The sequence below is a fragment of the Sphaeramia orbicularis genome, chromosome 10, assembly GCF_902148855.1.
Source record: "Sphaeramia orbicularis chromosome 10, fSphaOr1.1, whole genome shotgun sequence".
NCBI classification, from domain to species: Eukaryota; Metazoa; Chordata; class Actinopteri; order Kurtiformes; family Apogonidae; genus Sphaeramia; species Sphaeramia orbicularis.
Window position 1 is genome coordinate 36,016,038 of NC_043966.1, and position 15,187 is coordinate 36,031,224.

At 37.1% G+C, this 15,187-nt stretch overlaps 1 protein-coding gene across 1 annotated transcript; it reads right to left on the bottom strand.

The window, feature by feature from the left end:
• Window positions 1–7,206: 7,206 nt before the first annotated feature.
• eif4ebp3l (eukaryotic translation initiation factor 4E binding protein 3, like) lies at window positions 7,207–11,047 on the bottom strand. The gene is made up of 3 exons (XM_030145184.1): window positions 10,654–11,047; window positions 8,637–8,813; window positions 7,207–7,768 (listed from the first exon to the last, which is right to left on the bottom strand). The coding sequence occupies exons 1-3, from the start codon at window positions 10,784–10,786 to the stop codon at window positions 7,740–7,742; spliced, it is 339 nt and encodes a 112-aa protein (XP_030001044.1). The 5' UTR covers window positions 10,787–11,047; the 3' UTR covers window positions 7,207–7,739.
• Window positions 11,048–15,187: the final 4,140 nt, after the last annotated feature.

Consider the following 15,187-nt stretch of genomic DNA (forward strand, 5'->3'; position numbering starts at 1 on the left):
TATAAGAACAAAGAGCAAAGGGGGCGTCAGGAGAGAAAAGTAACGACTCTCGATCATCTGACCAGAGAAGAGGAAACAGGCCTACATCACCAACAGTGAGCCAATGACGCAATAAATACGAAAGGAAAAACCCAAGTGAGTCACCTGTACACATTAAAAATTAACTAATGAACTACTGGCGTTCGCCCATGGAAATTTGACTTCTGATTACGTCCTGACATCGGTTACACATCCTTGGGTAAATGCTGGAGTTAGGTGATGGAACAGTGTAATATATCATTAATTCTAATTAATTAATAAATTGTGTTTAAATATAAAAGCCCACTTCCAGCAAGCGCTTGTGTTTCTTTCATGGGTTCAAAGGTTTATATGTAAATTCATCAGTAGCGTCTGCTTGAACAAGTTGCAGTACCGATTTTCTCCCAGCAGATGTCACAATACTCCAAGAGTCTGTATAGTCTCTGGTCTTATGAGCTGAACACATGGCTTTTCTTTAGATGAGCTGGTGTTATTTATTTATTTCTGTATACAATTATTTACTTAGTTAGTTAGTTAGTTGCTGTTGCATAGGTTTATACATTTGCATACATCCGTGGTAGTTTTTTTAAGGAATACATTTCCGTCAGAATAGAGCCAATTGTGATAATACATTTAAAAAATTAGTGCACTTCCTCTATTTGTCTGTCAGTATTAAAGCACCTAAGTGTAAATGGGTTACATGTTACAGTGTGCGTGCAAATTAATATGTTACATTATCAACTGCAACTTCTATCTTTTTTTTATCTGTTTTGTCTGATTTTTTTGTGAAATTTTTTGTTTTTTATTGTCCTCTTGAGTATTATTCATACATATCATTTAAACAACAATATAAAGAATAGCCTTTAATTTAAAAGATGGAACACTATAATTCTCTCCAACCAAAACATGCTTTGCAAATACCTTTTAATTACAAATAACTCGACAATGTATAACTGAACACCATTATACAACTTGCACAAATACTAGCTTTAATTTTTAATGTTCCCTTTAAAAAAAAAATAGGCAAATGGCTACACAGTAGTGACATAAACTGGATCAACAAAGCACCAATGCTATATGTGTATGACTTTCAGTTATGCCTGGTTTGTTTACAGTGTAGAGCCCACTCTTGAGTGAGTCTGCTCAGTTTCTGTTATGACAAGAGAGGATTGTGGGTCATGCACCAGTCTGCACAGTTTAACCTTTAACTCAGTGTCAAAAGCAGAGGCTGTTTTTATGTGAACCCATAAAGCCCACAGAGGGTAACAAACACACACACACACACACACACACACACACACACACACACACACGCACTTGTAAATGCCTGCATGTGCTTTGTGACAGTAGTTGAATAAATGTACATACTCCCATTCCACCACTATGATGACTGTACACATATGTATGTACCAAATACCCAAGGGGCGTTGTACTTAGGGACAGGGTTGTGAAACATCATCACAGTTACTCCATTTGACGTGACATTACATGAGTGTACATGAATAGAGTAGCATATTAGAAGCCAGACAGTGTAACAGCTGCCACTGACGGTGCATCCTAAAAGGAAATGGTCTCTTATCTGCAATGGGATACCAAATCATGTCCCAACATGTGATAGAGAATACATGATCAGTAGGTAGGGAGGTAGCTATCAACAGCAGGTAAGCATATGCACACTAATAAGTAATATTTACAGTTAGTATGAAGTTAAGCATGGACAGTATCTTATCAAAGGGACTGTTTCTGATGACACATGTATGAGGTGCTCTGGCAGCAGTTGTTAAAAGATTGATCTGGGACAGACCGACAAGACATAACAAAGATTCAGCAACAGATGGATTAAAAGCCCTGTGATTGTGATTAAATCAAATACACAGCAACAGAGCATAGTCTGTTTCATTTGTCAAACAGAGTGAAACACAACCTTCACTGTTAGGTTTACAGTACTGGAAAGATATCTAATACTTTGATTTCAAAACTATAATGTCGCCCACCTCTACTAGAAACTAAATAACAGAGATTTACATGTATTTCCAAACTGTTATGTATTCAAAATAAATGTAAGTTCTTGTGTCCATGTGTAAGACAAGCATGCAGTTCACTTTAGCCCTGTCCCCTCCTTGTCATGATAAATGTGACCAAGCAGACCATGTGTTTGAGTGTCTGTTTACAGCGTCACCCGGGCAATTCAGCCCGAGCCTGTAACACTGGCTTCAGATGGAGCAGCTGACAAAAATAGAGTAACATCAACTAACTCCAGCTAAACCCAGCCCTCTGACAGAGAAGCTGGAAGGGGAGCAAGAGTACAGGAGGGGTGAGGACATGAAAAGGGGGAATATTTGGTCTATGGAAAAGGGCAATGGGCAAGTCTGAGGAAAGAGGGGGTGGTCATCTGACGTGAACCTGTTTACTGTACTACAAAGCCAGTAACTTTCCACAACATTTCATGTATACAAAAGCAGTTGTTTTACAGGCAACTATATAAACACAATACAGAAATAGTTTCAACACAATTACCAACAGTAAAAATAACATATAATTTGAACAAGAAATGTCTGCAGTAAAAAAAATAAGAACTCCAAGAATTTACTATGGGATTTCCCTCATGGAAACACATTACTTGGAATCATCTGTTGTGGTCTCAATGGTCTGTCAAAGTCCAAAGCGTCTGTAATTTTATTTTTTTAACGTCTTGTCAATAATGTACATAGTAAATTCACAATTTAAAGATAATCCCAAATATGGGGAAAATCTCTTATTAACCCACATACTCAGACGTGTCACATTTCTAAAGCACAAAATCGTACTGGGTTTGTTAATGTTTCAAGACACTTTGTTTCTGTAATTCATGATAAATACATTGTTCAGAGTTACCAATAAGCTTGTTTGCTTATCTGGGCAGATTTGCAATCACTTATGCCAGCATATATGTTGATACTGGTCATCAGTGGTCTGTATATGTAAAATGGACTCGTTAGTCGCCATTCTGTAATTGTGAGATATTCTATTGTGTTTATTTGTACAGCATGAATTTATTTCACTTTTAAGGAGTGAATGTCACTCTGCAACAAGTCTCAAGATTTATGATTAATTTCAGCTTTGTACAGTATGTGCAAATGGAAAGGTTTTAATTTAGTGGATGTCTGGGATAATAGGAAACCTCTGTATATACCTCTGAGGCAGCCTTAACCTTTAACCTATTTATTTTTTCTAAACATAAAAACTGTGTCTGTACATGAGTTCCAGTTTAAAAATAACATAATCGGGTTCTGCACACAGTTAAATATGCACATCAGTCAAGAAATCTTGTACCTAGCCATTTCCATAACAGTAGGGCTTTTGGAGTTGCTGAGTATCAGTTTCAGTTTTATATCTTCTCTACCCGACAGGAAATCCCTCAAAGCTACATGACGGTGGCTTAGTCACCTGGCGTTGTTCTCACATGCACCTCACAAAAACGTGCTTGCAAACACTTGTTCAAACAGTAATGCAGGTCAATGGGCACGTTTTAACAAAAATATCCATGTGTACAAGTTTTCTTATCATGGCAAGTGTGGGTACTGTCTGGGTCTAGTATTTGCTGTAGAATATACTGACATAAAGTAGGTTTATTTTGCAAGTGAGAAATGACAAAACTTGGCAACATTATTTGCCTGGCAGGGAGAATGACATTTATTTCATCAAGGCAGCTAGTGTTGTCAAGTTTTTTTTTCTTTTCTGGTCTATAGTGTTACTTGAGGGTCTAGTTGTCAGTGAAATAGTGACAGTAATCAGTTGTTTAGGCACAGCTTTTTTTCATTGGTAAGCTGCATATAATCGGTTAACAAATGAGTTATGGGTTCAAATTTTTTTTAAATAGTATTTAAATGTCTTTTACAGTGATACTTGCAGCACTGATCGGTGAAAGCCAGATACTGACAAATATACAATGAAACACAGTCAAGTATAATATATATGCAATAGTGTGCATTACATATGCATCGCACACATTGTTCTATTACATCTTCATAAATGAAAATTAGTGCTGTCAAACGACTAAAATTTTTAATCAGATAAATCACAGGGTTGCTGTGGATTAATTTTGATTAATCACGATTAAATATCATTCATCCATATTAATTGTGTTTAATTTTGCATGAGCAAACAGACTCAAGAAAGAAGGGAATACATATGCACTTAACGTGTTTATTAAACACCTTCAACAGTTTCAACAAAACAACTGTTCATCTTGGTTTTTCTGTACTCATATTTCCATCCAGAGGGCCAATGTGCTGTTTAGTGTCTTCCATCTTTAAGGGTTGGTTCTGCTGCCTGTCACTACCAGATCAACTGTTCAGTTGTGCATAAAACAAGTTGCCAGAGACATTCAGAGTCATTCTGTGCTGCAGATGGATTAATTGTGTTAAAATTTTTAACCAGATTAATCATAGAATAGAATAGAATAGAATAGAATAGAATAGAATAGAATAGAATAGAATGCCTTTATTGTCATTATACATACAGGGTGGGGAAGCAAAATTTACAATATTTTGAGGCAGGGATTGAAAGACAGTGTATGACCAATTACTTTATTGAAAGTCATGAGAATTTATTTGCCACAAGAAAATTTACATAATAGAAAATGTTTTTATTCTATGTGTCCTCCTTCTTTCTCAATAACTGCCTTCCCACACTTCCTGAAACTTGCGCAAGTGTTCCTCAAATATTCGGGTGACAACTTCTCCCATTCTTCTTTAATAGTATCTTCCAGACTTTCTCGTAATAGTTTTGCTCATAGTCATTCTCTTCTTTACATTATAAACAGTCTTTATGGACACTCCAACTATTTTTCAAATCTCCTTTGGTGTGACGAGTGCATTCAGCAAATCACACACTCTTTGACGTTTGCTTTCCTGATTACTCATATGGGCAAAAGTTTTTGAAAAGGTATGGATAATAGTGTTAGGTATGATTATGACATCAATATATGTTTGGTTTCAAAACAATTGACGTAGTGCCTGCTGAGAAAAAACAACTAAATGTTCATTGTAAATTTTGCTTCCCCACCCTGTATGTACAATGAAATTAAAAGAGAAAACTCTCTTGTGATGCATAGTGCAAAACAGTTTAAAAGAAAAGTGTAAGTATAGATACAGTATTAAAAAAAGCATGTCATGATAATGGATTAATCTACATTAATGGATTAATTTTGACAGCCCTAATGAAAATCCATTAGAAAGTGTTACATAAACCACATGAATAGGGGTGAATTACCACTTTGTCTGTTCTCATAACAACTATAACAGGCCAAAGGCACAAATTGCTGCTAATCTTATACTAAGACTCAGTAAATCAGATCTGAAAGCCAGTTTTTGGGCTTTTACAACATACAAATTGTTTCCTACTCATATCGACAAGCACCATGAGAACTCAACAGCTGAACAGATTGACCTACATCACCAAGTTACACTTTATGACCTGCTTATCTGCTGTCAAGGCATTAAGCCTGCTTGTTAAAACATAACCTGAAAGCAGCAGCAGCAGCTTCGAAAGTCTGAGGGTACCGGAAGGCTAATAAAACAAGTATTTCTACTATATCCATCTTGTAATTCACAGATACATGGTAAATGCTCAATCACAAAAGTTGCAATAACTGCCTGGTTAAATGCAAATGCAGCAGGTGTTGTACCCTACCCCCACATAGCAAAATAGTCTCAATATGTCTGACCTTTGGGCTACAGCTGCCCTCATTCCTGGGCTAGACCTACCCCTACTGTCAGACTAATCTACAGATCAGGGCCTGGAACAAACAGACCTGCCTGGCTCCGTCAGTACTGATACATAGTGTACAGGAGTCTGGATAGCCTTCAGCCTTTGATTACTTCACACACATGTGCAAACTGTGTGCTTCAATATCAATGCTGTATATCAGTAAAACCAGAAAATCTGTTACATGTGTTGTGTTAAAAACCTCATAATAGTGTTTGTTGTTTAGGTTTACTATAATAGTTTAAAATATTAGTTTGACATAGCACCTTTTACTGCTTTTATCGTTACCAAATAAACTTTACTTATGTGTCAGTATGCATCATGTGGTTGAAGTTAATCCCAACAACATGGTAGCTAAAAACATTGTTGAATGTGTACACAGTTCAGCCAACTGAGTCTGGCAGCATGAGGGGCGTTGACTGACAAAACATACCATGCAGCGGACTCTTATGCAACACACTGACAGTCTGAAGTTATTGCGTTCAGTGGCCACATGCCTTTTGTATTACACAAGTTATGAGCCAAGACATTCTGATTATTAAAATAAGTTACTTTCAGTTATGTTGGCTATGATAAACAGTTGACAATATCAAGAGGCCTTTTTCTATATCCTAGCCAAAAACATGCATGCGTCTACACTGTGTACAAGGTACAAGGATCTTGGTTTCTGATCAAGCATCTTCTAATTGAGTCATAACATGAATGTACCCTGTCAGTGATTAATGTTGGGTACTGATTAAATGAGATCTTTGTTTTCTAGAAGTGTATAACCCAGTGCTTCCCAACCTTTTTTGGCTCATGACCCCATTTTAACATCCCAAATTTCTGCCGACCCCAGACATTCAAAACTTTTTTTTTTGCTTAATTTGATTTTTGATCATGTAATAGTTTGCTATACTATGTTGTAAAATAATCATTAGTTTTAGATGATATTTAGTCTATATAATGTATATTATTATGGACAGAGGTAGAAAAGCCAGGTGTAGATTACTGCACAGTGAGAATTTTATTTTCCTTGGTTAGGATATTCAGTCCAGCTTGTATTTATGAGGCTGACAATTAATACTGAACAAACAATAACTCAAACTATGAATTATAAAAGAGCTACAGCATCTGAAACTGACCACAATGAACATTTGAAAGATAAACAGTATCACAGTGCTTCAGTTTCAGCTTGTCATGTCTTTTATGTATTGGGATTGTCTCTCTCAACTCACCATATATTTTTATTAATAAGTTTTTGTTTTTTTTAACAGTTACTAGGTGACCCCATGTGGGGTCCCAAACCCAAGGTTGAAAAACACTGGTATAACCCATAGAACAGAATAAGTGCTTGTTTTACACAACTCAGTTCCATTAATGCTGCAGGAAGTGTTCTAAACTTTACAAAAAAAAGAAAGAAAATGAACAATACATGTATTAAAAGAACATACACATTTGTCTGATTCAATAACCTTTATTTGAAATAATTCACATTTCATATCAGTCCATAGAAAACAGCAGGAGCAAATTTTCAGTAGGCCCTAAACCCCAAAGTTAGGAGACACTTGTTCACCTATCAAACAGTTAGGTTTCCTTTGGAGGGGAAAATAAAACTGATTCCTGCAGTGAAAAACCCTACTTTACAAGTCCTAATGTAATCATCCTACATTCCCCAACTTAAAAAATAGGCTATATAGAACAAATTTATTATTTACAAAAGATAAAAAAGAAAACTAATCAAAACGGATTTTCCCAATCCTGCTGCTGCTCTGAAGTGAGCAAATGATCAACCTATTTATTGTCATTTCTTTGCTTAAACACACTTTTAGGGTCAAAAACACCCTATGAATTTTTCATTCTTTTTTGGTTCCTCACAAAAAGCCGTTACAAAAAAAGTGGAAAAAAAAAAAAAGCTTTATATGTAATGCATTATGGTCATTAAAGACCATGGAGGTGTTTAACTAACTCTCCACAGGAGGTAATATTGAAGCTCAGATGTCCATCTCAAACTGGCTGTCATCTGCAAGAAAGAAAAACATATATATTAATGGTTTGTTTACTTTTCCAAGCAGCCTGTTTTTTGTGTTGGTGTCCCAAGATAAGCCACACCTTAACTGACTACAAGCTTTATTAATACATACATGACTGGCAAAGAAACAAAAGTAGGCCGTAAATCTGTAACATATGACATGCTCTGCATATTTGCAAACCCAGACAAATGAGACAGGACAGAAAAGGGGGTCAACCCTTAATCCATATGGTCTTTCACAGGATGAAGGAAGAGAGATTGATGGTTGGATGTATTTTGCAATGTTTTCAATAGCTGCCTCAACTTGCCTAGAGACTCAAATCTTCTTGTACATTTTAACCCCATTACACACATGAAAAAAAAAAACAAAAAACACCATCAGTTTACAGATCGAGAAAGCAATCATATAATGAAAACAGGAATACATGCATTCAATGATTTGAGTAGTAAGCCACTGGCCTAGTTTTATGTAATGAAGGCATGGTCCCTGTAAGACTAAACTAACATATGGTGAGAATGGCTGCGCAGTCATGACCCAGTCTTCAACACAGCACAACTGTTGTGTTGCAAATATATGTCAGCATAGCACTGCAGCAACACATGCTGCACCTGTCTGCTGTATTAACACATGGTGAATAGGCCCAAAGAGGAACAAAAGGGTCACAAGTACATGATTACATAAAGACAAGACTATACAAATGTGGACTGTGGGTAAAAGAGCAGCTCATATGCATGAGGAAAATCAGTAATAACTGTTAGAAACTCATATTACAGATTACACATGAATTTGAGGATAAGAGTCAGTGTACACCACATAGGGTAAAGCTTAGAGAAAAATGCTTTTCAGTGGTATGTTTACCTGCAATGTCCTTCTCTTCCTCTTCCGCCTCTTCTTTAAGGTCTTGCAATTTCCCCATGGGATGTGTAGCAGGTACTGTTACCCCTGGGATCTGAGGCAGGCAGCAAGGGGGAGTCCGTGCAAGAGGCGAGTTTCTACAATCCAAAAGAAACTTCCTGTCATAGATGATGCGGGTACCTGTGAAGGTGAAAAAATGAAGAGGATCCAGTATTTGACCTGTGGTAAACAACCGAATCTCACCGCTGACTGTTCTCAAATGCATGCCCTTAAGAAAAACAAAGCGTGCACTCTGCAATTTCACTGGATCAAATGAAAGCCCAGTTCTTCCACTGCCTTTGCAAGGTCCACATCTGGAGAGTTAAGTATCATTATGGTCGAGTGGAGGAATTTTTTTGGGATGGGAGGGGGAAGGATGAAAGCTGCCACTGCTAAGAGTTCTTGGAAATCAGAGCACAAAACATTCCCTCTTTGAAGCATGGGCCCTGTAGATTCAACGCACATGTTTCATTTTTTGACTGAGTTTGAGCTAAAAACACAAGAGCAGACAGTGTGCATAGAGTTCTCTCTGGTCTTTACACGTTACATAAAGCTCAGACTCTACAGCTTTCTACCATACCATACCATACCATACCAACTTTATTTATAAAGCACTTTAAGAACTTTACAGCTCTACAACTTATATTACCCTACCCTGGCATGTGTCAGACAACACTCAGCATCTGAACCCAGGTAACTGTCCAGTAAAAACAGCATCATAAACTGTGCTGTGATAAGGATAAGTTTGAGCAGATCATGACAGATGCAGGGAGTGGTATGCTCTACATCTTCCTTTCTGGAGTTTGAACTGTACTGTATGATATCAGTTCACCCAACGTTAAATGGAAAAACATGTTATGTAATATCTGAGTGAGCAGTTCATCCTAGACAAAGGGAAGCAAAGCAGAGGAGGAGGAAGAGAAAAGGAACTGGGGTGAGGAAAGGGGGGAGCCGGAATGCAGGTCTAAGCTGCTTTGCGATGTGTCAGTCCAGTAACACATGGCATGACCCAAGAAGTCTTAACATCAGGCATTTAAAGTAGAACACAAGTCAAAACTGTTGCAACTGCTACAGTGTGTTTACAAATTCACTCAATTTTTAGCACAAATGTAAAAAAAACATCTTGCCTATACACCTCCATGCATTACGCATTTCTTCTCCCACCTCCTGATAACTTGTACAGAATGTTCTCTCCTGTTCCTGAAATGCAGCTCAGAGCAGTGGGGATAGGACAAGCTTTCAACTCCTCCACTCCTGCTGAGGCCAATCGCTTTGCTGTTCTGGCAGCTGGACACATACACCCTCCACAAATCATAAGTCACGGGTTCTAACAGTTCTTGTCTGTGCATTCAGTCTGCTTTAACTGTTAATGACTTTAAAAAAAAAAAAAAAAAAAGGGACAAAAAAACTATTAATGACTTAATGCACTCACATTAATGTTTGGCAGAAATTATTTTAACGTCAATCTGGGCAAACTTATACTTATATGTACATTATATATGCATACATTTAGTTACACTACATCTGAAACTAGAAATGCTTGTTTTTGTGGAGTTAGTTCTGTTTACTTTATCGAATCAACAAACAGCAAACTTCTTGACAGCACGAGGGCTGCAACCAACTGGCACTGTGTTATCAACAATGCATTTATATAATTTTCGGAACTACTGTTTAAAAAAAAAAAAAAGAAAAGAAAAACAAAGAAGGGGCTCATAGATTTATTCAGTGCTTCACTACGATAAACACTTACTGGTAATTTCACGTTCTAATGATGTGTTTTACTGTTTGCATTGTTAGCTACATCTCGCGAGAATTTGAGCTCGAGCTGTGTGATTATTTTCACATACGTACAAACTGATGAAATACTAAGCTTCTAGCACTTTCTGTACTCGTCTCTCACTGGAATCCCTAAAATGCAAATACAACAATAGGGTTTTTAAAGGACACACGTTCGCCATGTGTTGGTTTTGACGCCTCTTACCTCCGGGTGTGGTGGAGAAAAGAGTCCCCCCGGGTGTCTGGCTGTAACAGTCGGGTAGCTGAGACCAGTCCTTCAGGGTGAGCACCCTGGTTGGGATGGGACAGCTCTTCACTTGATTTGTTCCGGACGACATGCTAACGTCTATGGAGCTGCTGCTGCTGCTGCACGCGGACTGGAGCGAACTGTTGTAAAAGTCCTCAAACACGTTGTATAATAAATGCACACACTCCTACTGCAATTACAGGTACGTTTTAGTTCTGTACTGGTGCAAAACTGTTAACAACTTCAATTATGAGTTCAGTTTAACTCGGAGTACGAGGCCCACCCGTGTCCAACGCTACCAGCAGCTACCAACCGCTACCATGTGCTGCTGTATTTGTAGCAGCCACTCGTGATGTTTTTGTGCACCAGCAGTGGGACACGTGGGGCATGGTGGAATGTGCGAATGTTTGTGTGTACGTGACAGGCCGAGAGGGCGGAGATAGTAGTGTGGTATTAAACAGATCAGCTGATAAAGTGACCCAGGTTTTCATGATAGTTTCAGGACCAGTTTACATGTGGAACTATTGTATTGTTTAATACAGTCTTAAAGATTATAAAAGATAAATTAAGGCATGTTCTGCAGACCTCATGTCATGTCTCTCCGTCGTTTAACTGATGTGGAAGACTGTCAGTATTTTCATCCTGTTATCTTCTATGTTTTCTTTTTTTTCGTCCATGTGTTTTAGGTCCGTATTGAGTCATTATCCATCGGAATTAGGACTTTGGACTTTACCAGTGAGGTCAACATGGGAGTCATGCGGAAGTATCGCACCGGTCGTCTGTGGTGTATAAAACATATGCTCCTCTACCTCCTGCTTTTAATTCACTCAACAATAATGCCATCTGCAGGCTTCTTAACGCAGACAGTGTGCACGTCTCACACGTTCAACTCAGCAACTGCGACAAGCCTAACATCTCATATGTCACACTTTATTTTCTTCTGATGATGAAATACATTGAGGTTTTTTTTTTTTTTTTTTTTTTTGTGTGTATTAATGAGCTTATTATTTAATCTGACTCGCTCTCAGACCTCTGTAAGGACTACTTTTACCACTGACTACTCATGTTGTAACCCTGCTTCTCATCAAAATGGTCTTCGTTGCTGTTTTAGCCTTAATTTTCACTTTTTCAATTTATCTGAAGTTAGTTTCAATAGTATTTACCACACTCACTTTGATACCAAAAAAGTAAGTTTATATGTCTATGCAGAGCATATGCAGGCTGTTCCAACATCTCTCCTCTGGTGGGCGCTACAGGACAGAACAACCACACATAAGAACCGTTTCATCTGACTATTACTCCAATGAAAAATAGCCTTGTAACATCAGAACACCCATTTACTCAACCTAACTTTCCTTTACCTAATTATAGATAATATTTTCATAGCTATAATGCACCGTATTTTTAACATGCAGTAAAGATATCATGAATCATCACTGTTTATAGTATTGCATGTTCTAAAATACAGTATTGTACAAGCAGCCACTATATCTGCTCAGTATTTATTTCCTTATTAATTTTCTCTTTCCTTTATTTTTCCTTATATCATTTACAATTTACAGATTTCAATGGTTCTCATCCTTTCCATTGCCAAGGTCCCCCCTGCGTCAAAAAAATATTCCAGGGCCCCCCTACTACGACAAAGACTTTACCCTCCTGTATGTTTTGTCACAATGACAACAAAAATGCTTACATACAAATCGATCATTTATTTAAGTGCTTGCTTAAAACAGTTAGCACACCATTTGTATGAACAGGGTTCCCACACATCCTGGAAAACCTGGAAAATGATTGACCAGTTTTCCAGTCATGGAAAACATATATGGAAAAATGAGGGAAAAAAAGGTCAAATGTCCTGGAAACAGTTAAGTTATCCTGGAAAATTATTTATCCTCCCCATGCCTTGTGACCTTGTGTGCCTAAACTGAGATGAAACAGAGGAAATTGTTTTTCAGTTATTTATTAAAAATATACAAATATTTTTAGAGGAACTGCAGGAGAGAAAGTGAGAGAGAAAAGAAAGTTGAGTTGGGAATCGCCCAGTTGAACATTGTAGCTCCAGTATGTCATGCTATGAAGTGCTACGCTGTAATCCTTGGATGTGTTTGCATTATTCTATGATACATTTGTCATAATTATTTTTCATAGATAAATTATAGCCATAGACTGCACATCAAATGTCTGATTAATAAACATAGAAACAATCTGGGTAAATGCAACTTACAACTGTAGAAAAGAACACTTCCAAAGAATGAGGAACACAGGGGAATATATTAGTGTATGATGTGATAACTTGTCTCTGTAGCGGCTAAAAATGTTGTGGAAAAGTCCTGGAAAATAATTTCAGGGAAAGAGTTGGAACCCTGATGAAAATGCATGGTGACAAGAGTATAGACTAACACAGCAAAGTTAGTGAAGGAGTTTAGTGAAACTATGTCCTGGCTGTCAACACATGTAATCACAGAGGAGCATTATAACGTAGCAACATTAATGTAGGTGCACACCCATACAAGCACTGTGGGGAAATACATATGGTCTTGTTGTTAAAGTCTTTGCTTCACCACTGTGAAGTTGTTCTAAGTAGTTCACTACTTTTATTTATATACACATTAGGAAAAAATAAGGACGTCAGGATGATGGGGACCTCAGTGGTGTGTATGGCCATGTTACTGCCCAATGCTGTATTTTGATCTATTTATTTATTTATTCTTTTATTTATGTATTTATTATTGGGTTAGGCAGTTATTTTATACAAATGGAGAACTACAGATCAACTATTTCTTTATTTAGATTGTTGCTTCATAGAGTGTTTTTCTGGATTTTTCTTAAACATCCATATACATCTAAAGTCATATCTGTCTGTCTGTCTGTCTGTCTGTCTGTCTACATCTCTTGGCCCCCTGGCATCTCTCTGAGGCCCCCTAGTGGGCTGTGCCCCCCTCTGTTGAGAACCATTGTTATACTTCTTACCTGTACCTCACTACATTATTGAGTGGGAGTTCTCAGAGTCTCATGAAAATGTGTTTTCTACAAATGGCACCACTTCAAACATCAGTGAGAGGATCACAGACATTATGCGTTACATCCTATTTTACTACCAAGGAAGGTTGTAACAGATGCCAGGTAATTTGTAACAGTTGGGGAAAAAGAGAGTAAAAAACTAAGGCTGCACCTTTTGATACTGTAAAACTTTCTTCACAGTGTTTGTTTAAATGTGTGGATGGTAATTTTTATATTTCTGTCTCATTGAAAAAAAAATAGATTATGTTTGCTGCATGTTCCTCTATCACTGAAAAATGTGATTTGTGGTCCAAGGAAACTCTGTAGCACACTCATAATGCTTCATTTATCATTGTGACACTGTAGTTAGTTGTACTGTACAGTGTTAGAAATTAGCAGGGGAAATACATCACATCTGAGCTTGAAAACCACAGTTTCATCTAAAGTCCTTGTGGCATCAGGAAGGAAGAGTGAAAACACTGAACTGATCATATGACTCCTGTTGTAGCCCTAATTAATGGCTCATACTCCCAGTCTCCCCCACCTCTCTCTTTATATTTATTTGCACATAAGTTATTGTTCACTCTATGCTCTTATTTTCTGTTTAGCTTTGTGTGACATTACATAGACAGCAATGTGAAAAATGTAATTCCTTGTATATTATCTTGGCCAACAAAGCAAATTCTGAAATGAGTGTGAAAATGTATTTGATCGTTTCTTCATTAAATCAGGACTATCAGTGACACCAGGCTTGCATCTGAGTTGTGTATGAGTTTAAATGGTAATAATGGGATATTATGCATATACCTGAATGATGTTCAATTTCTTTTATCAATGTACAGTATATTATTCTGGTCATTTTATTAATACTATGTGTTATTTTACAGGGAGAGTTGGTGAATAGCATACATTCATTTTCAACACATGCTGGTGTTTTCAGTTGATGATGTTAAAATATGTACCACCTTACATTTATTTGTAGGCTAATTTATTTATTTTATTCAAGGGCAATGCACAATAATGCATAAACCTCAAAACCAGGAAAGACACTTGTACCAGATTTTAGCAAAGCAGCTCATTTCCATTTGCAGTCCCCAGACAGGTTGATGTTATACACAGTTGTTTTACAGAAAAACATGTGAGTGGTGACAAAAACTACTTCAGTGTTTTACATTCACAGTTTTAACACTGCATCCCAATATCCTATCCAAAAATAAATCCCATTCTTCTCTTCATAACATCTATACATATACGTATGACAGAAATATACATACATAAGAAGGCTGCCCATTTTAAAAATGTAAAAATTGCATATTGTGTCCCTGTCATGATACTATTTTTTTGTTTGTTTGTTTGTTTTAATATATACACTTTATTTAGAACAACACAATTTACATGAGAAATACAGATTTTTCAGAACAATCATACATAGTGACCAGTCCTAATAGATGTCATTATATCCTTCTGAGACCCAGTGAGTAAAAGTTTTGGG